Source organism: Tyto alba, unplaced genomic scaffold (genome assembly GCF_018691265.1).
Source record: "Tyto alba isolate M040663 unplaced genomic scaffold, T.alba_DEE_v4.0 Super-Scaffold_22, whole genome shotgun sequence".
Lineage (NCBI taxonomy): Eukaryota > Metazoa > Chordata > Aves > Strigiformes > Tytonidae > Tyto > Tyto alba.
Genome location: NW_024881296.1, coordinates 8,622,158 through 8,648,782, shown reverse-complemented (window position 1 = coordinate 8,648,782; position 26,625 = coordinate 8,622,158). Strand labels below are relative to the sequence as shown.

Genomic DNA, 26,625 nt, shown 5'->3' with positions numbered 1-26,625 from the left:
ATTTCCTCCCTGCTTCAAATGCCTCTTCCCAAGACCGAGCACAGGAGCTGTTAGGGGACAGTTTCCTCCAAGGACCACACTCAAAAGGCAGTCACAAGCCAGCACCAGACTTTGTTCTTGGCCCTGTCTAATCTTCCAAAGCTATCCCAAAAGCTCTGTGACTTCAAATACCTGCACATGCCCTCATGTCACGGGCTGTTGTAGGTGACATGCACCCTTAGTGTTGTGCTATAACTAAACCACTGCTGGACTGTATAATGGTTCACTTTATTTCAGACGCTGTGAACTGGGGGCTGGGAATAAATAAATTGTGTCTTAGAGCTACAGTAACCCAGCAGAGATCATGGGCTAAATGCCATGTAGCGTGGACACAGCCAGTGAGATCCAGGGGTTAACAGTTTGGACACAATCCAGTCCTTGCTACTTGGCCTCAGGGATCACACCCTGTCCCTCTCTTAATTGTGAGTGTAGACTACACACAGAGTTTGTTCTCAGCTGCCTCTTGTAGAAAAAAAAGAGAGTTCCTGCTTTTCTTGCCCCTATCCTGTCACTTCTCCAATGAGTAAGTTATTGCATCAATCCTAGTGTTTGCAAATAATGCGTCTTTTTCCCAGGGTAGACTTGATTGTTTCTGTGCAGAGTTGCTTTAGTGCAGATCTTCATGTTTTATTGTTGCTCTATGACAAAACTACAGTGTTAAATCCTAGGCTAAAACACTAAACTGTTTTGGGGAAGAAATGAGTGGGCTGCTGTTTATATTAGTCTGCAGATTCCAAGTGAAGTGAACAGCAATAGGAGTCCTTGGGTCAGGAAGAATAAATAGCTGTAATTCATGGAATTACTCCTGGCTTTTTGGATCTGGACTGTTTCAGGCCAGGGGAAAGTTCAGTCTTCACACAGTTTTCAAAAAAATAGGAGAGGAAAATTTTCTTTCATCATTATAGATTCATGGTGTGTTACAGCCAACTATATGCGTTATGTCCAGAATCTTAAACATAATTTATCTCCAAGCACACAAATTAGGTCTTCACATTAAAAATGTACAGTAGGCTCTTGAACTTAGACATGTTTAAACTGAGAATAAATGATTATATTTATTCCATCTCATAGCTACAGTTTCAACTCAAGGTATTAGATGTCTTATGAAGAAAAAAAAGAAAAACAGGAAAAATTAATTTAAAAAACAGTGAAAATACTGAATTGTTACTCACCAGTTTTTACTAGCAATTTGTGTGGAATAATCAGCAGAATTGCCACTCCAAACTTTTGCCTGTTGGCAACCTTCTTGGAGTCTAAGGTTATGATTCAGACATCCTCAGGCAAGCTTTTGAGAAGAAGCATTTTAGCCTTTGAACACACACTTACATCTGCCCCACTCAGCAAATTATCTTAAGCTCACAAACAAATTTCAGTAACCTGTAGGAAACTTTGGTGTGTGCTGAGTGGATTCCTGAAGGCAAAAGCCTTCGGTGTAGCTAACTTGGAACAGTTGACCAGGAGAGGTCAGGAAACACTTACATCTTCTTTTTTTGGATGGAGGAATTTTCTTTCTTGGACCTTGCCCAACAAAGAAAACATTTACAAGCAACCACATTAAAGGAAATATTAATACCTAGTGTTCAGTCTGGCCAATCATAGACTTCTACAAGGATCTTCGTTCTCCCTCTATGCAGGGCTTTCACAGCTATCTCTACATGTAAAGATGAACCACAATCTTAGTAGAGACCATACAGTTAATAAGAATACATGTTATCTTTAATAAATATTTCTTCCCTTATCCAGTCCTCTTATAAAAACCAGTAAGTAAAATTGTTGGCCTTTGCCACACCACAGCATCATCTACCCTGAATGAAAATCAGTTTCTCTGTTTTACTCACAGCTGCTCAAGGTAATGATATATTGGGTGAATTTCACTAGCTTAATCAATGGATTCCACTTCAGAACATCAGTTTCAGAAATAAGTCTTTTTTCTTGTAAAAGAGATCATCCAATCATGATAGGGGAAAATGAGTTAAGTGCCTTCTCTAAATTGTCATGATTATTTAGACTCATTGGACGAATCATGTGCTCTTTCTAAATGACAGTTGTTGCAAATTGTATTAATCTAGCAGGCAATGTATCTAGGCAGGTCAGGCTCTGTGAGGCTGGGTGCTCTATCAGCACAAGGAGCAGATGTGAGATAGCAGCTTGGCTGTCACAGAAGAGACTGTGCCAATGTTTCAGACTTTATCGGCCCTTTTGAATGTTTATAGAAAAGTTGAGGCTGAGCTTCTCTTGTAATCATTTGTTACTGAATTTCTAGCCACCTCTAGCATCACACCAGTGCTTGACCTCTCTTTTTCTTATTGTCAGCTAGAAGATTTGCTGATCGGACTCAGTGCAACATCTTTTTGTGTGTTCTGTGTACGACTGAAATTCACAGCCATTGCAGAGTCTGGATCTCAAGTAAAACAGAATACAAAATGTAGCAATGCTTTTGGCTTGGGTGCACATTCAATCGGAAGTGTTGGTTTATCTTGAGATACATTCAATACCATCTCATCACCAGACTACAAGGAGGTGTGTTTTTCCTGTGTGTATTACCTCTGCTCTAGATCTGACAGAGTAAGATACCAGTGGGTCAGAGTGGTTATTTCTTTAGTCTCGGAGTAGATTGGAGGTAGAGGATACCTTTTCCATATCTGCCTTCCTGTTCCATTCAAATTACTTTTCCACGTCCCATTCCCATTGTTTAAAAAACAATGTTCCTTCATATTGTAATTGGTTTTTTGCATATATGAGAAACTGGTCATACCTATTGTCTTCCTGTCTCCTGTGTGTTTTTTAGAAGTCTGAAGTCAGTTATTATTGTCTGTTTGGAGTCTTTAGTCTAAAAGCTAAAACTTTTAGATAGTAGCAAAACAGTAAGCCTTGGAGTAGGTGTAGTAGTTACTGCTGTGCTGAATATTTAAATAGAAAACTAATTATATGACTTCTTGCCTTATTACAATTCTGTCCTACTACAGAGAAGTCACAGTATTCATACCGGATTAGAGACTCCATCCTTGAAAGACAGTAAGCATTAGGATAGAAGAAGGATATTTTGATAAAATATCAAAAAAGATCAAAAGTATCGTATTTTTATGCGTCTAAATGACAGATGGGAGGATTGTAAGGCTGCTTTTTTAATCTAGCCAGTTTCCCCAATGCTGATATTTTTCTATTCGATTTTCCATCTCATTTTTCCTAAATTATAAACTGGGATGAAGAAAAATGTTCATGCTTCTGTATAAGCATAACTTTACTGCAGAACTTCCTCTGTGATGATAATTTTTTTTCTGTCCCTTATTAATATAGTTATCGCATCTATTAATGAGACATAGAAATACATGAAGGTAACCCTAGAAATGTAAACCACCTTTCCTAGCACCAGACCTAGGAAGGACCTGGGAGATACTGTTTCTCCCCTGCTTCTTGTGCTGCTCCAGGCAGTTACTAATCTATTACTGCTATGTACCATTATATCACAGCAGTACATCTCTTCTGTACTGACCAGGTCATTGGCCGAGTGTTAGCACATCCTCATTCTTGCCCAGCTGTTCTCCAGAACAGGATATGAGTTCCCAGGGAGCTTGTCCTTTTGTTGCCCTGTAAGAACTCCACATGAGAGAAAAAGAAGGGATTCTACAATCTTTGGTACCCTGCAGTAGTGCAGAGGGTGAGATCCAATATTGCCCTTCATGCACATCTCTTCTCAAGAGCATTTAACAGCACTTCAGAATTGTTAGTCTCTTTCTGTAGAGTTCTGCTGCAAAATACGCTTTTTTTGAAGTTGTTCCTGAGTCTTGTGACCTCCATAGTACTACAGGCTCATGTAGAGTTTCAGAGGGAGTCTCATCACGTTCCACTTTAATGAACAATGAACATTAAGTTCCAAGACCGAATGATTTAAATTTATGATGCTCACTCCATGATCTTCCTGCAAACCTTGCCTTTGCTTGTGACCCTCTGATTCCCATGACCTTGTCTCTCTAAAAAATGCTCCTTCTCAGCAGACCTCAGTCCTATTTTTTCCTGTCATTATCCCAAATGCTCAGTTCTCTCCAGTTTATTACCACATGGTTACTCTGTCCTTTGATGATCGATCCACTAGAATGCTTTGTCATCTCTGGACAGTAGAAGAACATCATCAGGGGCCGAGGGCATTACTTTCCTTTCTCCAGTCATGCCAGCAAAGGGGATACTGACTCCCTATTCAGTGTTAATAGAACCTGGGGAGGAGCTTCAGAAGGCCGGGAGAGATACAGTATCTGCAATCCCTTTTACAAGTCTCCTCACATGTAGGCAGTGGAAGTTTTCAAATGCATGTGCGTGTATACCTGCAAGCTATTTTGTACCTGTATGAATGTAGAAACTCAGTTCAAATTCTGTTGGCCTGTCTTGTCCCATGATCACACACAGAATTATTCCTTAAGGTCTGTTGTTTAGTAATCTGACCAACCTAGTGTTGGACTATTCAAAGCTTTCTGTCATTCTGCTTCCCTATGCTTAATCTGTGATTTTTCTGAAAACGGACACCATGGTAAGAAAGCATTTTCTGGTACTTGGTTTCATGATTTTATTTAGTTATTTTGATCTCCTAGTTATCTGTTCTCCTCAAACTCACCCATATAATTCCTCCGTCTGTTTGGTAGTACTCTTCAGATACTCGAGTTGAAGACACTCCGTGTCTTTGACAGAAGATGTTAATAAATCTCCTCCCCATTATCATTCAGCCAAGTACACGTTAGGTTCTTTATCAACTCCTTGTACATTACTCTCTTTGATCTTTTTTATTGTCTTACTCTGAATTCTCTCCAGTGGTGAATTTTCTGTGAGATCTCTGATCTCACAAGCAATCTCTGAAAAACCAGTGTCATTATATCCCTTTAGAAAATGTAACTTACTTCCTTGTAATGCAATAAAACCTGCTCATTTGTTGTACAGGATCTCAGTGGCTGTTCTGGGGATACTGTTGCTTTGTAAACTGCTGTCATATTTTATTTATGATCCATTGAAAATGTGAGGGTTTTCTTTGCATTTTCTAGCTATGTTCTGGATGATTTGTCTCAATGGTGTGTTAGCTGGTGATATTCCAGTTTGCATCTGAATACATTTTTTCCCTTCTTAAATCTCACTAAAATCTCACTAAAATAATAAAGTAATTATTGAAGATGCAAGAAAGGACAATTGAAAACATTTTTTTTTAGTCTTAGAACTAACAGTTCTCATTAAACCTCACACTGGGTGCTGCATACAAGGTAAACTTACTCAACTGCAACAGAAGCACTGCAGTCCTCTTAAGGTAAAAGTAGACTAACCAATCACAATACGCTGACTAATGGACAAAAGTTTTACCATAATATGGCTATTACTCCGTGTTTTAAACATGCAGATGTAGATATTTAACTCTTCAGCCTTCAAATAAATTTCAAATTTACTGCAGTAAATTTCTGGCTTCCCAGTGGTCCTCATCCTCCAACTTCTGGACATAATACTAGGAACCCATGTGGATCTGACAGAAAAATGTTACCTTCTCAGAGTTTTCTTGTGCTTATATCTTCCTCTTGTTGAGGCTGGGAAAATGTAGCTATGGAAAACTTCAAGCCTAACAGAATTTACATTTTTATGCTGTGAATGTGTATGTGGGGTTCTGGGGGTGTTATGGGGTTTAATTTAGGCTTTCTCTTTGTTGTGGAGCTCCACTAGACAAGCACATCTTGCCTTTAGGTTCTGCAGGTTTGGAAATAGGCTTATGCTGGAGAGGGGATGTTGTAATGGGAAGATGATTTTGTGATCAAGGCAGTTGTGGTATTCCAGTGTACACAGTTAATGTGGGTAAGGAGTTACAGTTTGCTTAACTGCTTGTGGTTTAAGTATCCATTTGTCAAATGAGGAGAAAGATACCTCAGGTGGGTACCTCAAGGTATCTTTGGATATGACTATGCTCAGGTATGGTGGTGATGCAGCCAAGAGACTGCTGCCGTAGCAGTGGTTAGCCAGACATCCCCGAATCCACCAGTTACTGTCTTCTGGGCTCTGAAAATAGGGAGGGAGGTTTCAGGTGAAAGTGCAGTGAGAACTGAAGGGAGTGGAGGGAAGGCTTGTTGTCCTCCTAGACCACCGCGCTGCTTGTCTCAGTGGCTGTTTTCACCGAAATATGGAAGTCAATTGTAAATAGTTGCTAATGATAATAATGCTGATTAGATGTACGGATGTGGTTTTCTCTTTTAGGTAGTCATGCTTATAGCTCTACCCTGGAATGTCTTGTGCTCTTGTGATTCCCCAAATGCAAAATTATGTTTTCTTACCCAAAAAATGAGCAGGTGTTTACAGGAAAGGAAAAAGCCATGTAAAAAGCAGATGGGTAGCGTTTCAGCTGCCTTCCCTCAGGTGATTTTTCTGATGTAAGCGTTCTGTGGAGATATCATGGCATACACCTTACCGGACAAGATTTAATCCTTAAACACTGTTGTCTTCATCTGGAAGCTTTAGAAAGAAATATATGAAATATACCCATTCTTCATGTGCTTCTGAGTGTTTATTGGGAGCAGGACTAGGCTATAAAACAGGAAGATGTAGACAGAAATAATGTATTTAGATATCTCATGTTTCTATTTATCTCATGTAATCAGTGAGTTTCCATTTACAGATTTTTTTTTTTTAAGTTTTATTTTACAACCAAATGCAGCTCTGACATTGATGGTGTCAATTTATGAAACACATTCCCGTGTATTTCTTCATTTCGCCACGATAATAAGCACCTGGTGTGAAAATTATTTCAGAAGACATCACAGGGATTCGTGTATTTTGTTTCACGTTGATTTCGGTACTTTGTTGCAGCGCGGTAGCCGTTGGCAGCTGCTGGAACGACTTTGAGTCCGCATTTCCCAAACCAGCGCCGAAACCCCACCGGACCCGGGAGCGCCACAGCTTTGAAAGAGTCTGTCCGGGGGGGGGGGGTTGGGGGGGGGTGTGTCAACCGCCCCGCGCCGAGGTGGCTCCCCGAGTTCCTCGCCGAACCAGCCCCCACGCTCCGATCCCGAAAGCGGGTGCGTCCCGAGCGCTCCCGAGGGGCCGTGACCCCCCCAAGTGCCGGAGCTAACGCCGCTCTGCCCGCCCCCCCCCCTTCTCTGGGCTGTGGGACCGGGCCCCGGGGGTGTGTGTGTGTGGGGGGGGGGTGGTGTCCCCCCCCGCGCAGCCATTGGCGGCGCCGCCGAGCCCCCGCCCCGCTCCCGCTCCCGCTGCCCGCGCTTATAGCGGCGGGAGGGCGGCGCGGCGCCGGGAGCCGCCGGGATGCGCGCCGCGCAGAGCTGCCCGCGCTGGGCGCTGCCCGTCCTGGCGCTATCGGCCCTGTCGCTGCCCGTCCTGGCGCTATCGGCCCTGTCGCTGCCGGCCGGGCGTCTGGCGCTGCTGCCGCACGGCGAGGGGCACGGCGACGCCGCGCTGGAGCCCGGGGACGATGCGCGCTCGGCGGCGCTGGAGCTGAGCACGGCGCTGCGCTTCTACGGCGCCGCCGTCCGCTCCCTCTACGTGAGTGTGGGGGTCGGGAGGGCGCCGGGTCCCGCTCCGGCCGCCGGAGGGTCGTGAAGGGCTGTTGAGGGGCTCCGCCGAGAGGGCTTGTCGCCTCTTGCCGTGGTGCTGCCTGGCTTGGGGTTGGTGCGCGGTGGTGTTTGATGGGTTTCACGTCGGTTGTGTGAGCGCCGTGGTCAGAAATCCGTCCGAAATGCTTAGTTGTTCCAGTTGGGTGTCGGGGCCGCGTTAATTCTCTTCTCACAGTCTCGCTGTTGCCGATTCTTTGCGGTGCACGCAGCCTGTACGGGGAGGCAATGCAACAGACAGTAGGCGGGTAAAGAGAATGTAATCGCTTATCCAGAGTGAACACCCTCGCCAGGCGTTTTTTGTGCTCCTGAATCGGGTGTATGTCCAGCTCAGAAACGTCCTCATCGTGGTCTATGTTTTGTGTGCTTTACCGTGCCAAAGTCACAAAACTGAAACTCTGAGCGTCTAACCAGCAGCCTGACATGTCCAGAACTTGCACCTCGTAGTACCGAGAGGGCTTTCTGCCCCTTAATGTCTTGGGCACCTTTAGATGTTCACTGCTTAAGGGTCCCTTGGGCGGGGGAAATCTATATCCAGAGCAGTTTCAGGCTTTGGGCTGCGGGCAGACCTTGGCCATGTGTGCGTGCCTCACAGCAGAATCTGCATCCCAGAGTTGTGTGTGCGTGTTTTTAGCTGATGGAGGACGTTTAGTACATGAAGGTGGGATTGAAAACAGATTGTCTGGAGCAGGGCTGCTCAAAAGTAGCTGGAAAAAAAAAAAAAGTTTAAAATGGCAGCATGTCTTCAGAATACTGCAAGAGTATGGGCTGTTTTATCATTGCCTCTTTTCCTCTGAATCCTCATCTGGGCTGGCAGTTGAAGATGCTAATCAGCATATTTAGAACGGTCTTAGTAGGGAAGGCCCAGTGTGTTTAGTGCGTTAATCTGATCAAGTTAAAACCCACCTTGCTGTCCAAATAAACCAACGTGCTTTAGCACCATGGCTCTAAGATGCAACTTTGGGGACTAATCTACATGGAGACACTTGGGAAACTAGACCTCCATGTGGCCACAGTCGTTCAACATTTGGTGTGGTTCGCATGTGCTTGAGTCCATATTATGGGTATTCACTGAAGATTTAATAAGCTTGCATTACACCAAATTATATTAATGCTGCCATTTAAGCTGTGCTCTTTTTCATTGTCCACACTGCCCCTATTTAGATAAATCCTGAAATCACACCTAAAATCCAAAATTTTGAGGGATTTGAGTTATGCCCGAGTAGAAAATGGGTGTTATTAACTGAGACTGGCAGTAAAGAAAAGTAATTTACAAGTATTAAGTGCAGTTCAGACTTCAGTTTGACCCTTAGTTCATTGTCTTGTCTTAAGTTTGGTCACTGATTAGCCAACCCAAGTAAAAAATATACTTTCTGAAGCACAGACATACGCTTGAAAGATAGTGGGCTGTGTATCAAGTCACTGAGAAGCAAAGATAACAAGCAGCATGTCAGGTAAGTGACAGAAAGGGGACAGAGTTTTCAAAGAACAGTAAATTGGTTAACAACACTAGGTTTCTTTAGTTTCATGATCTTGTTACTTGCCCATGCCATAAAACAGGAATGGTTCTAGTTGTTTTTTTATCTGAAAGAATACCCATGTTAAGGCTATTCTAGAATCACTTTTAGGGCTCTTTCAGCATGATTATTCAGGACTAAGGATAGGTGATTTTAATATAGGCAAAGTCTGACAATGAATAGTATTTCAGTATCAGTCTATATAATATGCAGAGGCTTTTATCTTGCATTTAATCTGTCACAAGTATTGCAAAACAGAAGCACAGTACGAACTATGGGGGTAGGAAAAGGAGAAGTATACCTATTAAGGAAACATATTGAGCTGTCTTAAATGCACCTTCACAGTACACAGATTTATTGTATATTGGCAGTGAGTACTTATTAAGATCTATAGTGTTAATCAGTAAGTAGAATTTACCAAAGTATTGCTAGCTGAGAGTAAATATTATCAAGCTGATGCAAATAACGTGATATTGGTAGAAATACATTATAGTACATAAAGGAATACCTGGATCAGATTTTTAGTTGTGCTGATGAAATATGTCTTTCTGTATGGTTCATCAAGATAATGTGATAAGCCTATCTTAATTTTTGAGTGCTTGATTTTTGCAAGTTTTGCCTTCAATCAGTTGAAAATTTATGTGGATTCTCTATCTTTTCCCATAGCTGAGAAGCTGAGTTGTTTGAGTTAGCTCTACACATGAATAAAATAGCAAGGATTTCTGAGGAACAATTGTTTAATATCAACTTGTCATAAAATCCCTGCCAACAAAACTTTTTTTTCTTTTCGTAGGCAGGAGAGAGAACTTTTATTTAATATAAGTGGAAACAGACTTTCGCATACTGTAATCTTCAATATGTGTTTTCCTATGCAAGATTTATAACACCGACACCTATCACTAACACATACTGATCTATTTGTTTTAATAGCGTACTTTTATTGAGGCTTTTTCAGTTTACTCTAGGGCTCACTGATGTGGGAAAGTTAAAGGATTAGGGATTACTTCCTTTTAGGGAAGAATCAGAGTCTTTAAGGCAAGCTTGGATCAATTTTTTAGTTGTTAATTTTATTAACTTCCTAAATTAATAATTGATCATGCTTGTATTAGAAAGTTTTGCTGCTTTACATCAGCTGGCACTTCATTATACAAATAAATTATTTTTTTCTAAACTCTCTTATTCAGAAATATTCAAGTCCTCAAAATTCCTAGTCACTGAACTGTGCAAAATACCTCTTTTGTCTGAAACTTTAGTTTTTGTTACACACACACATGGTTACACTTTTTTCTTTCAGTAGAAGTACTCCGTTACTTTGGACTTCCTTCTCATCACTTGTTTTTTTTTTCAGGGTGGACCTATCATAGAGTGTATGTGATTTGTTCTGCTACAAACCACAAATGTATGTTAACTATGTGTGTAATCCAGAAGTTTAACATGCTAAAAATACATCTGTGTTAGTTTCTGTCAAGTTAAATACTATTATACCATAAAAGGAAAGATGTACCGGACAGCTGGTCTTTAGACAACGCCCACCTGAGACCTTTTGTTTTTTTTTCCCTTTTCCTTTTGACAGGAATGATACTTTAATGAAACCCAGTACTTACCCTGAATTACTTCCCTTTATTTTGGGGTTCACACTTTAACCTATCTGTGTGACCTTAAAAGGAATGGGATAAAGTTAAATCATACTCTTTACCATATTTTTCAATATAAATGTATTGTTAAATCTGAAAATTACAAAACATGAATGTTCTTTCTCTACACTAAAAATCTATTCACAAAGTGAGCAGTTTGTGTATTTAATTTGCTGGCTTGCAAATGTTTTTTGGGTGATAGACTACTTGTAAACAAACATTTCTTTAACATTTGAAACTGAACTGTCTCATTTATAAACTACAAACAAATGAAAGTGGAGTTGGCATTTTTGCATATCCTTGATAAAACTACTTGTTGCATTTAAGTTTTTAGCAAGATAGGAAGTGAACAGTCAGAAGCATGTCCCTCACAGGCAAAAAGAGAAAGGCCAAATGTTAGGTCATTTCTTCTGGTCTCTACTTTGTTCTGCAGTATTAACTAGTCCTGATTGTATTTTCTCTTAATGTTATTTTAATCTCTGCCATAAATGGGGGACCATGCAGCCGCAATGTCTGCACACACCAAATCTGATGAAGAGCATGGAATTTGTTTAAAATACTTCAAACACCAGTCATCTCTCACAAGAGGATTTAGAGGGGGTGTAGGGGTGCTTGTGTACAAAAAGTAAGCAAGAAGAATGAAGGGAGAAACTTTTAATTTACTCTATTACTTTAAAGGTGGAGTGCATCTCCTTGCTAAAATGTATTAGCAAGCAGACTGTAATGCCCACAATCTTACCTACTGCCTTCCAATGGTATGGTATAATTGGTGGCTTTTAATTTTTAGGGTAAGTTTTAGCTTTGCTTTACAGGGATACAAGGTATTTTCTAATGTTAAGATGTTACAGAAGTTCCGGGAACCTTTCTGGTCTTGATCTCTGTTGCATGTCTGCCTGCAGTTTTGGGGTCTAGACTGGGGTAACCCATGCTGTCTTTTTAGTTCTGGATTCCTAAAATTCATAGCTCATCTTAGGATCTATGGCCACTGTTAAGTCACAAATGATTAGAGGGGAAAACGATCACAACATTCAGCTTCTCCTCCCTCTTTCTAACATGACCTGCGTGCTCGTCAGGCTTGTGCAGATTATATGCTGCCTATATATCTTAGATATACTGTTCATGCAGAAAGCCAATTTCCCATTTTTTACATGATTTTAACTTTTTTGGTATTTTTCAGTGCAGCTGCTAATGAAATTACACATCTGCAAACAATAGTCAGTATATGTCAAGCCATTTTTAAAGTAAATTCTGATATATCATGTGAACTATTTGCCAAGTTTAGCTAATGGTTCATGCTAACCATTATCCAGTTATATACCAAGCTGATTGACCACTAGCCTGTGGCAGGGGGCATGCTGTGACCCCCTGAGTAGCCAAAGGAGGGTTCAAAATAGAGGTGTGTTCTGTATATGAAGGGGTGATCTCTAGCAGGAGTTCCTGTATTACACTTTTTCTGATTTTATAAATGTAGCAGTAGCAATGGTGGTCCAGATTTTAAAACACATTGCCAAGACATATGTAGCCAACATCCATGACAGGCTTGCGCAGCCCACAGTCTGTGTCTTGAAGAATACATGTAGTCCTGTCCTCCTTGTTTCCAAATGTATATAGTAGAAAAGGGGAAGAAAAGTTTGGAGGCAATGAAAATGATCAGAGACAGGGAACAGCTCATTTATACATGGAGCGAATAGGGTGAGGGTCTTAATTCTGGAGGAGAAATTAAGTAAGGGGAGAAACTGGGTAGGGTTTGACTTTATGTCCCAATACGAAAACTAGGGGCCATCAAGTAAAGCCAGGAGCCAGACTGAAAACAAACAGAAGTAGGAGAGACCTCAGAGTATGAGTCACAGATCTGTGGAATTCATTTTTAGGGGAATTTTGTGGATGCATAAAGTTTACATGTGTTGAAGGGAAGACTTAACAAATACGTGAGGCAGATCCACTGAGGAAAAATAAATAGTCAAACCACAGGGAATCCCTTGAGCTGCATGTGGTCAGAGGCCGGTTGGAGTACGTGCATGTGTTTCTCTTGCTCTGTTGAACCCATAAGCTAGCAGGTACGGCTGGGGACAGGCTACTGGGCCAGGTGGCCCTGCGGTCTGAGCCACGGTGGCCACCGCGACCCTCTTCCAAGCATTCATAAAGATTGCATAATGCTGTGAACATCTTGACTGTGTGAAAAGATCCGGCAGTGGTTTGTTCTTGGACTCGCAAGAATCCCCCCGAGCGAGATAAATCAGTGGGAGATTCCAGTTTTAGTTTTATAGATTGTGGTGCCAGTTTTGGGATCTCTGTCCCTTTCTGAGTCATCTGTGTTTCTGAGGCAGCAGCTCTAGAGTGGTGAGTGCCTGGCTGCCTGCAGGTAGTCAGATGTGACCTGTTATCGGGCAGGCAAACACTTGGAAATGCATTTGTATGTGGCTGATTCATACGATGCTGTACACATCTGGAAGAAGGGCCCAGGACAAAAACCCATGTGAGACCAGTTTATGCGCTACATCAAGGCCTGACACCTGTAGTCTTGCTTGCTGCTTCTGTGTGTGTGAGCGTCTGGTTTGCCAAGGGAGTTTGGCTGTCACACTTGGACATGCCCTAGCAGCTACCTGGATGTATCTATGTGTTTATTTCATTATTTCATTTTTAATCAGAGGTGGTTGGCTGTGAGTCATCATCTCACTGACCAGTTAAATCTCGCTGAGCCAGTATGTATGCATTTTCAGACCAAGCCTTACACTTATGTTAATGCTTTTTTTTTTCCTTTTTTTTTTTTTTTTTCTTTTTTTGGCAAGTAATAGAGCCAGTTTTCTATAGGACTGTGTCAGGGCACTCAGCTGTAAGAGAATTTACAGGGTGGCCTGTATCTGCTATAGACATTCTGTCTCCTAGCCTCTATAGCCTCTGGTATAGGAGCTGTGCTCACAGTGTATCTTAAGAGTGAGCAGCAGCTTGTTGCAGTCAACCTTGCACAATAGCAGAGAAGTTTCTAGTAGGATGGTTGTAGTGAAATGAATATTAGAGCAGTCCTGGCCAGGCAAAGATAAATCCGTACATCTTCCCAGAAATCTTTCACCCAAGCTACTACAATATTTAAGCATGGAGCAGTTTTTTGAGTGGACATCTAGGAGTACATTAGTTTTTTGCTCAGAAGTTCAATCAGGTTCTGAGGCAGTGCTGTAGTAGGAGTGAAAGCTCAGCTGACTCACTTGCATCCTGACTCCTAACCCGGTTTTTGTAGCCTGTTGTGTAATGACTTACCCGGGTGGGGCGCACAAGACAGAGCTGTTCCATTTCTCCTCACACACACACACACACACACACCCTTTTTGTTTGTTTTGTTTTGTTTTTTCCATCAACACACTTTCTTAGGAATGGGCACCTTTCTAAACTGTCCAGATTAAGTGTCCTTCTTCGCCTTCACTGTAGAAGTTTAGATTCCCAGGAGGTATGCTATGACTTTGTTACAGCTTCTCTGTAGTCCACTCTGCTTTACACCAGGTAAGAATCTAGCTTGCTGGTTAACCGAAAAAAAAATTCTTGCAAATACTTGGTTGTAAAACTGTTCTTCAGGAGAGTAACAGCTAGAAGTTTTTGGTCATCTGGGTGGGTCTGTACACAATTCTTGACAGACTCACAGAGGGTTTGCGCTGGGTCTTGGTCTCAGACTTCGAAACTTGTGAAATGTGGTGGTTATGTATGTCTTTATTAGAAGAGGCAATAAGTGTCTGGAAGTTAAATAGCCAAAATCTTTATCTAGGGAAAAAAGTTTGGTCTATCTGTAGAATAGACCTCTGGGTTTGGGCAACTGAAATCCCAGGACTCCTGACATGAGAAACAAAAACTTGAAAAAATTCTGTTACATTACAGATACAAGGCTGACTTTTGACTCAATTTCTTTTGGAAATTCAATGAAAATATTGTGATCTAGAGCACATAGGTGTAGGAGACAGCTATATGAACAGCATCTATCTTATAATTTCCACCTTTTTATTAGGTTGCCACTAATGGGATTATTGCAGTGAATGAACCTTCAAGTGAAGAAAAATATCTTGGTCAATTCCCAGTCAGTTTTGGGGCTATTGCTCCTTTTATGGCTGACCTGGACACAACAGATGGACGTGGAAATGTGTATTACAGAGAAGATTCATCCTCAGATGTCTTGCAACTTGCATCAGACTATATCAAAAGAGGTTTTCCTGAGACTACTTTTGTTCCCAGCAGTGTTGTCATTGTTACCTGGAAGCTCGTGGCTCCTTACCAGGCACCAGGACAAGATCACACTTTGGAAGAAAAGGTGAACATTAGTCAGAGCTTCAAGACATGTTGGATATGTGTTCAGCTGAAGTGTAACACCGTAACCTGTTGGTTTGAAGGCTTGAATTCCTTTGTGTTTACATGAGTCCTGTACAGTTAAGAATGTATTTTATTGTTGAAAAGGCTGTAAGAAAACAGGAGTTTCCAGAATTTTAACTTTATTTTTACTTTACAGTATTTCATTCATTCAAAAGAAAATGCTTGAATCTACACAGTTGATTTCTTTGTATTCCCTGACAACTCTTACTTTGATTGTTAAGTGTGATGTGGTAATAACTGAAATAGTAGGGTATCCTGCCCTCCATCTGTGCAATATAATCCAGTTGGCTTGCATTTTTCAACAGACTCTTAAGTCATTTTGACATCACACTAAAATCTGATAGGTATATGGACTAACACAAACTCCAAATTGTGAATCCCTTTTGGACAGATGACCTTGTGTTCATGAAAAGGTCATGCTTTGTAGCTAGTATTAAATGAAGAAGTAGTTAGTTATTTTTTTGTAGTACTTGCAAACCATTTTCCCTTTTTTAAACTGTATTAGGTACTGTCCTGCAAAGATAGGAAGCTTTATGCATCATAATTATCTCAGCTGATGAGCCTGCTTACAATGTATAAAGTTGAGAACATTACCACAACTTAGCAAATCTTACTTTGTCAAAGATTAATTTATTGTGTCTAACTTGAGACAACCATTGTGTTTCTCAGTAGTGATTCTGCACTCTGGCAGCAACGAATAGCTGATATCTGAGGTGCTGTCTTGATGGTTCCTACAGTATGTAGGAATGTTCCTACAGGAAAAGACACTTGCAGCAACAGGAAACTTGAACGCTTCCTTAAATATTCTGTTTACAGAATTTTTCTATTTAGTCTAGAACATCACTCTTTATTTGAAGGAGATGATACAGCATCCCATGCACGTTACAGAACTTAGAATAGTTATGTTTAGGCAGCATCTCTGGCTATTTCATAACAGATTTAACTTACCTTTGATAATACTTTCTTTTTAACCTTTATGCATGGTAAAGCTAAAACTGCCATAGTGAAACATAAGCTTGCATAATATTGAATTCCCCTAGGAAGTACATGATGCGTTGTGGGTGATGGAAATTCTGATTTTGACTTTGTGTTTAGAAAAATGTTATTCCGTTGTCTCTCTATTTTTCCATGAGTAAATGGATGTTAATTTTTTTCCACAGAGAAACACGTTCCAGGCTGTTTTAGCTTCTTCTGACTCCAGTTCCTATGCTATTTTCCTTTATCCAGAAGATAGTTTGCAGTTCTATAGTACATACTCCAAGAACAATGATGAAAAGATTCCTGCTATGGTTGGCTTTAGTCAAGCCTCTACAAACTACTACTTTTGGGAAAAGCCAGGATCTTACAATGTCATTGCTAATGATGAAGACAGCATTAGAAACCTGCACAAGTATGCTTTTTTGTTTGTTTCAACTCCTCAAGAAAACATTAAGGAGTTCCATGTTTTTCTTAATTGTAGCATGGGTCAATGAGAAATAATAAGATCCCATGAGCCATTGTGTGAGAAATCGTAAAGTCTGCCACTGATAAATATCCACCCCCCTTGAGGAATATGAGGACTCTGGTCTAATTTGTAAAAAGTCCATAGTTCCATTGTCACTGGTAGCAGCTGCTGCATACTTAGCTCTTCTAAATATAGGACCACTCAAGAGTTTAACTATAATCTATCCTGGGCAGTCTTTTTTTTTTTTTTTTTTTTTTTTTTTGAAAGAAAAAATGAGTAAGAAGGAAAGGGAATGATTTAGAAGGTTCTAGTGTTAGCAAAATCTTTGTGGCCCAAATATCTCTTGTTCCCATCACTTTGGAGACAAGAAGGCTAGAGAATCTCAAGAACAGAGCTCTGGGTGTGGTAAAAAAATGGTATCCAAACAGTCAGAGGTGTTTTATAGCTGAATAAACTGTACCTGTAGATAGGATAATTTGACTGTTTTGACCTAATATTTCTCAGTGGAGGATAACGTTTTGTGTAGGCTAGAGATACCACACAACTTGTGCTTGATCATTTTGATTTGGCATATGCTTCTCTTTGATAGAAGCAGCAATGCTGGGAAACAAGGTGTCTGGGTGTTCGAGATTGGCAGCTCATCTGACACTATTGTGCCTGCCAAGATCAGTAACATTTTGGAGAGCCTGGAGTTCAACGAACAAGACCAGGAGATGACTTCAAAACCGTTTATGTCAGACTATGGCTCCACTGAAATAAGACAGCTGTATGTCACTAGTAGTACAGACAGCATAGAAGAGGATCAGCACCAAGTTACATATAGTGTTCCTCAGCTAGATGCCAAAGACTTTCTGACTTCATACCAAGATGCAACGGGAACACCTTCAACTGAGTCTTTTTACAGTCATCAAGATTTCCCAACAGCAAAAGCTCCACCTCGGCAGTTCCGGGTCCAGCAGTTCCCCCCAGAGCAACCTCAAGTCATAGATGTGGAAGAATTTGATGAAACTGGTATAGGTAAGGTCTTTTGTACAGCTTGAGTACTTCTAAGATAGATAGGCTGCAAAAAAAAAACAGATCTGTGCAAGAAATTGAACTACTAAAGGAATAATCTGTTTCCTTCTCACCACCTTCATATCTGAAAACCTGGACACATTTAATAAGTTTGTGTTATTAATTGAGGCAGTTGGATATCACCTCAGATTCAGATCTCGCCAGTCTAGTAAACTAGTGCCCAGGTCAGGCTCACAGGAAAGCACATTGGCAGTGTGTCTGGAACCTGAATCTCTCCTAAGAAAAGCTTCCTGTGAGGATAATTGTATCCCTGAAGCTGATGTATTCTTAGAGGGAACTGATATCCTCTTCTCTTTTGCCCAGGACTGTTGTTAAAGGTATGATCTTAAATTTAATAGCTGCACTAAGTGGCTGTTTCTGTTACGGACTTTATCATCAGTTCTACTGAAACCTAGCTTATTTCCTTTTGTAGATGTGATACTGAATACAGGTGATTTAACAAAGGTTGGGAGTAGTAATTGGTAATTGCTGGCTAGGGTTTCATGGCCTTAAGTTTTACAGGGGTGGGATTAGGGATTCTAACTTCTAGGGAAGTGTTTGTAGAAAATTCAAAATGGTGTGACTGACTGCCCAGATGTTATTTGTTTCTTGAAGCAGAGGTAAGAATTGCTGTCTTCATGAAATAATAAGGTAAAACAATTAGAATTACAGGGCGCATCAGTTGGTGCATAGTTCTGGGTATCATAATGATGTGGTTTGTTCTGAGGTTGAAAGGGCTTCTTTTTGCTTTGGTTTGGAAACAAGGACGGGTTAAAATTGTTGTGTATTTAGTTTTGCCAGGACAGTTTAATTGTTCTGTATTAATACAGATCTGCTGAATTCAGTAGAATTAAACAGTTTTCTAACACCTGAAGCCCTGATGTTTTCTGCAAAATAGTAGACTGCTACTTACATATTGCAAGGTTGGCAAAAATCATTTGCAATTGTTTGTTTTCCTTAAAGAGAAAATGAAAAAAACTGATTAAGTTAGTCTGTTTTTAAACTCAACCAGGGATATGTGTATATTACAGTAATTACATGAAGTATAAGTGTCTGGTCTTATTTTCCACAGTGTTTCGTTACCACACAGACATCCAACAGACCTGTGCTAACAACCGCCACCAGTGCTCTGTTCATGCTATTTGCAAAGATTATCCCAATGGATTTTGTTGCAGTTGTATTGCTGGTTACAAAGGAAATGGCAGACAGTGTGTAGCAGAAGGTAACTTTTTTGAAAATTATGTACATATGCAGTAATTGCACACAGCATTCTTGAATGAAGCGACCTGTGTTCAATACTAAAAAAGATGTGGTTAAATACTCCTTGAAAGACTATACACTGAGATGTATTGAAAGGTATTTTAAGAAGTGAGTTATATTTTCTAAAATGGCGTGGGTTTTTTTGAATGAAGCAAATTATTTTTAGGTGGCCAATTATATGCGTTATGCATTTTAACATGAATGTCTAGAAAAAAGAGACTCTGACATAACTGACATAATTTATTAGATAGCGTAACATCCAGTGTTTATTGCTAGAATTAGTTGTGAAGTTCCGACGTGTTATAATCTGATTAGGTGCCCGTTCTAGAAATGGACAGTTCAAAGGGGATTAACTTTGATCATCAAACTAAAGAGCATGGCTCCTCTTTGTCTGACCCTTAAGCTTCTTTACTGAAGGGCTAATCTGCCAGATTTTTGTTAGATACCCATTTAAACTTTGTTCCTGTGTAAAATCCATAAAGGAATTTCTTATGTATACACTTGTAATCCTCATAGTGACTTGGCTCAGAGTATAGATGCGTTTCAGCAACTGAAATAGCTGACTGCAGACTTTGTGTTTTATGAGGCGGGAAAGCAAAACCTACTACTTAGATTTCAGTTCATAAAATGGAATTTTCCAGAGAAAGAAAAGAAGATTCTGATGATAATGGAATTTGAATTTGCATAGGGAATTATATGCAGAAGAAAACTAGCAATCCAAAGTAGCCCCTTCTGTAAAACACGGACAGCCTTAAAATGGTTAATAGTTTTGGGTCAAGAAATAGAATAGGTTACAATAATAGGCCAATTATTCTAACACCTAATGGTGTTAGCCTTCTAGTAGGAAATGAACAAATTTACATTCAGTAGGTATTGATACGAAGTGTGAGCTTCAAAAGAAGTTTGTTTATGCCACTTACTGTCAGAGAGACTGTAACTACTTAGTCTGTTTATTGAGTTATCCTTGCAGACAAAATTGTTAATTAGGATAAAGGGCATCTCTTCAAGCAATTTTGGCCGTTCAGTGATCTGTATAATGACAACACACACACACGCACGTACGTATGTATGTAAGCAAATTAACACACTGTTTATAGGCAGTTTCCTGTCCGCTGAATTCTATGAGCATCTGATTGCCATTTATTTCAACACTAATATCCTTGAAAATAGTGAGTGCTCTGGACAGATTCCTTGGAGAGTGTGTGAGAACTGTCATTTTGTTCTGATGCATTGTATTGATTTGCCAGGTTCTCCTCAGAGGGTCAACGGGAAGGTCAAAGGAAGAATCTTTGTAGGAAACAACCCCGTTCCAGTTATATTTGAGAACACTGATCTCCACTCCTATGTTGTGATGAACCAAGGGCGTGCCTACACTGCTATCAGCACAATCCCAGAGAGTTTGGGGTATTCTTTACTGCCTCTTGCCTCTATTGGAGGTATCATAGGATGGATGTTTGCTGTGGAACAGCAAGGATATAAAAATGGATTCAGTGTTACTGGTAACTTCTAAATTAAAATAATGTTCAAAAAATGTGCTCTGCTTTCCTCTGTCTTGAGAGAAATGTGTATTTAGAAGCGATATAGGATGAAAACATGCTTATTCTGAGCTGCAAACAGTTTACTTTGTAACCAAACTTCTCACTTTCTTGATTACAGTGTATTGATATTGGGCTTTTTAATTTGCTGTCAATGCACAAGCACCTGTTAGAAAGAAGAATGGTCTGGCCAGTTCCTGTGCAAGAAATAGATTAATAAAAAGGATCTGTTTTTTGGTACCAGAGGGTACAGAACTACTGAAAAAAGCTGCCCCTGCATCTACAAAAGGTCTAATGTATTAATTGCCTGACTGTATCAACAGAGCAAAAAAGAAATTAAAATCTGGCCTCGCGAAGGTCTGAAATTCTTAACAGAAGCAATTCCTGCATGAGATGCAAATGATTTTGTTAACTTATTTGAGGGAAACCCCAGTTCACAATTACAGCTTTTCATAAGAGTTTGAGGCCAAATCTGGTTGGATGTGCACATCAATTCAAGCTGTAGATCCAAGCTGTTCTAGGAGAACATGTGTTTCTTTTTAAAATTTTATCCTTTACAAGCCCTGTACTATGAATTTACTTGAACATAGCTTTTTGTTTTGGGGTTTTCTTGGATTTGGTGTGTTCAAAGTTTGTTCCGGAATTTATAACATTTCACTTGGTTTTGATTTGGAAACAGATGTACTGGATTTTTTTTTTTTTTCCAATTCACTGTATTCCTAATGGAGGTTTTCTCCAAAATGTACAACTCCTCTGCTATTTTAACTAGTAGGATAAGGCCTACTATTATTAGCTTTGTTGGAACTTTTTTTTTTTTAATTTAAAAAAACCTGCTTCTTCAGGCTTACTTGCGATATAGTGTGTTCAGTTGTTAAGAAAAGATAGTTTCCTTGCATTATCCAAGGATATTATCAGTATACCTCTGAAAGTTATTTCTGTAGAAACCCAAAACATTAGCAATTATGCTGCATCAAAACTTACAGAAAATAGCAATTTATATTTCAGCTACTAGAAGCAATATTTTGAATAGAAGGATTCAGAAACCACTGTTAAATGGCTTAACTAACACTGTTTCTTTAGGTGGTGAGTTTACACGGCAAACTGAAGTAACTTTTCTTGGCAACAATGAGAAGCTGGTTATAAAGCAGAAATTCAGTGGAATTGATGAGCACGGTCACCTTACAATCAGCACAGAAATGGAGGGCAGAATACCTGAGATCCCATCTGGTGCATCAGTCCATATAGAACCGTACACTGAACTCTATCACAGTTCTAGTTCTGGTAAGGTTCCCTAAGCAAGAAATTGTCGTCGTTTGAGCTCAGAGTGTGACTGAGCACTATGCGGCCCCTTCACTCACCCTTTCCCCTCCAGCGCTGGGAAGGAGAAAATGAAGCAAAAGACTCAGGAATCAAGATAAGGACAGGGAGGGGTGGCTCACCTGCTATGGTCACAGGCAAAAGACAGACTTGTTAGGGAAAGAAAAACAGAACTTCACTTTAATTCGCACACTAACAAAATCAACACTTAACAGACAAGGTGGGACAGTAAGAAGCATCACCACATCCAAAAAAACACCTCCCCCCACCCCTCCCTTCTTCCTGGGCTCAGCTCTGCTCCCGATTTCTCTACCTCCTCCCAGTCAGTGGTGCAGGGGGCAGGAGGTGGGGGGTGCAGTCAGTCTACTGCTCCTTTCTTTTCAGGGAGGGGGGGTAGGAGGGGCTGAAAGGGGGTGTGGCACTCCTCACAATTCCTTCCCCTGTTCCACATGACTCCTCCTCACAGGAGATAGTCCTCCATGAAATGTCTCCAGAGTGAGTCCTTCCCACAGGCCGCAGCCATTCCCATGCTGATCTGGTGTGGATCACCCCCACATGTTGCAGTCTTTCCAGTGCTGAACTACAAAAGCAGAGCAGCTTCTCCCCTCAGAGTCCTGGCATCCTTTAAGTGCAGCTGCCTGTCCTGGTGTGGGCCTCTGCACCACTGTGGACCTCCATGGGTGGCAGTGTGGGTGACGTGATGTCTCACCACAGGATACAGGGTGGCTCTGCTCCAGTGCACCTCCTCCCCTTCCTCCTTCCTTCCACTGACCTGGTTGTTTGCATAGGTGTCTTCTTCTCAACTCCTCCTCACAAGTCCCAACCCCCTCTCAGGTTCCCATTCTTAAATACGTTCTCGCAGAGGTGCAGATTGCTAATTGGCTCAGCCCTGGCCAGAGGCAGGTTTGACCTGGAGCCAGGGGAGCTTTGAGAAGCTTCTCGCAAGAGCCGCCACTGTAGCCCCCTCCCCTGCTGCCAAAAACCCCACCACACAAACCCAGCACAGAAGTTATAAGAAAGTACACATTTCTCAGAGCAGAGAGTAAGACAATCTGAAAAACATTATTTCATTCCCTTCTTAGCAAGTGTACTTAGAACCCTTTAATTTCTAGAAAGTTGCTTTTTGCCTCTTAGGAACAGGTCCTGAAAGAAGGTGGATTTTGAGTGGGACAGTGCAAATATTTCTAATCTTTTGATTGAAAAAAATGTGAGTTAAACTTTCTCTGAACTGCTGTTTGCAAAACGCTCTTAATTTCCCTTTTCATTGGCCTTATTTTTACACTGCTGATGGCAGTCATACGAGTTGCAAAGCTTTTTGTAGGTTCCACGGCTCTTCAGTAGGAGCTATACTGGAGTATATCTTTTTGTGGTAATGTCATCAAGTGGGCTTTTGTCTTGTCCAATGAGACTGTGCAAACCAGTTATTTACCAGTATGTGTCATGTAAACTGCATTGCAATGACTGTGCCGTGTGTTAGTAACAGGCATCTGTCAGTATTATTTGAGCTGGATTTGAACAACTGACCAGATAATTAGGAGCCTCTTAATTCCCTTATCATTTTCTTCCATTGTCTCTTCAGTACTTCTCTGCTTCTCTCTCTCTCTTCCTTACCTCAGACTCTGAGATTTGATAAGAGAGCCCTTCTTCATTTCACTATTTACATGGGAATCTCCCTTTTCTTCTTCCCAGATAAAATTGTGGGTATTTCAGCACAGCAAAAAGAAAGTGAGGTTGGAGTGCTGCTGCTGGCCAGCCAGCCCAGCTGCCAAAGAGCAGTGAGGAAGCAGCCTGTGGTACACTGGGGTACACATGAATTGGAGAAAGTATACTTTGCTCCAAGGGTGCACTTTGATTGCTACAGATATCTGAAAATGGTGCAGTTGCATCATTACCGCCTTACATTCACTAATGTCTGGCTTTGGTAGCCAGTGATGAACCCCTCTTGCTGCTTTGTCTGTCATAATGGACTGTGAGGAGGAGGAGCTGGAGGCAGCAGGAAGCTTCTGCTTTGTGCTGAACAACTCCAGGCTTTCAGAGGAGTTGTTTGGGCAGCATGTGCTCTGTAGAACACCTGCCTTCTCGGCAGAAATTCCATCCCTATAGAGGAAAAGTCAAGGGCTGGAAGGAGGCATCCTTCAGGTTGGATTTGATTTACCAGTACTTAAATATTCTTCTGCTGTCCTGTGGCATATCTGATAGACCATTACTTAGCAGAAATCCAGTTTTTGCCACCTGTTGCAAGTGGATTGATACAGGTGTGTTCTGGTGGCTAAATGAAGAATAGTGGAGTTCTGAAGAGCTTTCTGTTGGTGGGAGGATCCACAAGGCCAGATCTGCTTTGAAGAGTTTTGGTCACAGTTTTTCACAATATAGATATCTGTTGTGAAGCATACAACAGCTCTGGGACATGCGTCTTCCTCAGGACTCAGTCAAAATCCAAGGCCAGTAGACCATGATGAACTAAAAGTGGGTGTAGTTTGGTGCTGGTGAGTTGGGTCTTGTCCTTCTTAGGTTACAGATACATTCTGTAAATTCATTTAAATAAACCTCTGAGTTTCCCAAGTTGAATTTTTCTTTCTTTACCTGGTAACCCACAAAGTAAAGTTATATTTTTAAAGTATGTCAAGATAAATGATATGACTTGTTCCTCAAGGCTGTGATATTTGAGGACAGAGTAAGCCTAGTCAAGCACCTATTCCTTTGCATGGAAATACATCCATTTTCACAGCTTCTTGCCTTTGAAATTTCTAGGTACGCTACCCAGCCTGTATCCCAGGTCTACAAATAGCATTGGGGAAAGTATTTTTGCTCTCTGTTCTGATCAGCATGTTTGTTGACGTGTTGCAGTGATCACTTCATCATCCACCAGGGAGTACACAGTGACAGAGCCAGAAAGGGACGGGGTTGCTTCCACGTACACGGGTGTCTATCAGTGGCGACAGACCATCTCGTTTGACGAATGCATTCATGATGACTCTCACCATGCAGCTTCTGCTACTCAGCAGCTCTCAGTGGACAGTGTGTTTGTCCTGTATAACCGAGATGAGCAGATTCTGCGATATGCTATGAGTAATTCCATCGGTCCCATCAGTGGTATGTATGAGTTGGAAATCTTTTTCTTTTGTGAGTAATTAAGAGCAGTCTTCTATATTTTTTTTAGCCTGCCTTAGCTGGGTTAAATGAATCATATTAATTAGTTACATTAGTAGAAGTCTGAGTCCATCAGTTAAGAGAAATGGAACTGTTAAAAGTTTCTATTTTCACCTGGAGAAGAGATTATCTCCTCTTGAAATTCAGTGGAATTTGTGTCTAATTCCTTTAAATACTTTCAATATATACCACCTTGAATCTATTGCTGCTCGGATACATGGAGTATATCATTTATCTTTACCTAATTTATAGTTTTTCTATTAATGAAATAATTTTTTTTTTTGTATTGTCAGAGCAAAGGGCAAAAGAGAGGAGTCAGATTTGTCATTGAAACAGCTAGTTTCTATAATTGATCTTGAAACATGGCATTTTATCTTTGGAAGACAGGCAAACTATGAAGTGTATATTTTTTTGGATGAGCTGTCCAAGTTTGCACTAAAGTCAGAAAAAAGGCAAAGGAACAGTTTGAAAATGCACACCAGATGGAGTGCAAGAAAAGGCTGTGCTCACTTTTGTTTGTTACAAATATAAAGTTTGGCTAATTAAAATGAATAAGCTGTGAATAATGACATTTTGGGTCTAGCATCAGTGGCTAGAAGATGCATTATCTTTGTCAGTCTTGCTCTTTAGAGAGGTTTTTGTGGCTTCTTTATTTTTTAACTCAGCAGTCCTTTGCACAAGTAATAAGGAATAGAGGTGCTATTGCCATGTCTGAGATTCATGGTCTCCATAGCACTTGCAAGTCCCCTTCTTCCTGGTGCAAAAATTATTCTCTTTCCTTGTTTGATGTGCACCACAAGCAATCTCCTTCCAGGCGTTCTCTGGGTGCTATTATTTGGATATAGTTGGCTAAATATAGTCTCTCTTATCAGATGGTTCTGCTGATATTAACCGGAATCCTTGCTACACTGGTACCCATAACTGTGACACCAATGCAATATGTCGTCCAGGAACTGGAAATCGTTTCTTCTGCGAATGTTCAGTTGGCTTCCGTGGAGATGGAAATGTTTGTTACGGTATCAGAAAACTTTTGTTACAAAATGACAGCTAATGTAGAATTTGTTTCGCTTGGAATGTATTCCAGCAAAAGGAACTGTCCTGAGAAGCAGGGTGTGGGAAAGATAGGCTAGAGGGATGTTGGAATAGCTGACATATCTCAATAATCAAAATAAGCAAGTTTGACTGTCTTGAAGGGCCAAGCTTGGGTATATTTTACTAGCTTGCAAAGCATCTTTCCTACCCAGTGTCTTTTCATAAAACCTGTGGGAACTTAGCTGTGAGAAATTCACTGCAACACTAGTTCTGGTTAAAATGAGTCAACTAGGTTAAAAGTTCTTCAGGGAGATGAGGAATGGCATATGCACATGTGTACAGAGCTCAGATATGTGGAACCAATTGAAATAATCTTTTTTTTCAGGATCTGCTTTGAAAATTGCTTCTGTTCAAGAAGACTTTTTTTCCCAGCTCTGTCCAGCTCTGTATTCTTAATGTATTTGAGTTTTGTTTTATAATCAAATCACAGCATAAATACTTGTTTTTAAGAGGTGGAAGTGTGTATTAATGAAAAATGCATCATCCCTATTAATTAACTGAGTTGGGGGTTTTTTAAATAAAAAATCCAAACCACAATCCTCCCCCCACTCCAACCCTGAAATCAACTTGCAAATGAAAACAATAGCATCACACTGTCCCTCCTAGTCCTCTGGTGTGGTGAGTTGAGCAGCCATGGATTAGAGATATATAATG

At 40.7% G+C, this 26,625-nt stretch overlaps 1 protein-coding gene across 1 annotated transcript in view; it reads left to right on the top strand.

The window, feature by feature from the left end:
• Positions 1-7,293: 7,293 nt before the first annotated feature.
• Positions 7,294-26,625, top strand: part of NID1 (nidogen 1) — a 50,785-nt gene continuing 31,453 nt past the window's right edge. Inside the window, exons 1-9 of the mRNA XM_033008843.2 lie at positions 7,294-7,551; positions 14,762-15,061; positions 16,281-16,510; positions 17,154-17,581; positions 18,690-18,839; positions 20,125-20,376; positions 21,493-21,693; positions 24,577-24,822; positions 25,752-25,895. Of these exons, the coding sequence (XP_032864734.2) occupies positions 7,315-7,551; positions 14,762-15,061; positions 16,281-16,510; positions 17,154-17,581; positions 18,690-18,839; positions 20,125-20,376; positions 21,493-21,693; positions 24,577-24,822; positions 25,752-25,895 (2,188 nt within the window). The 5' untranslated portion in view covers positions 7,294-7,314. The remainder of the gene's footprint in view (positions 7,552-14,761; positions 15,062-16,280; positions 16,511-17,153; positions 17,582-18,689; positions 18,840-20,124; positions 20,377-21,492; positions 21,694-24,576; positions 24,823-25,751; positions 25,896-26,625) is intronic.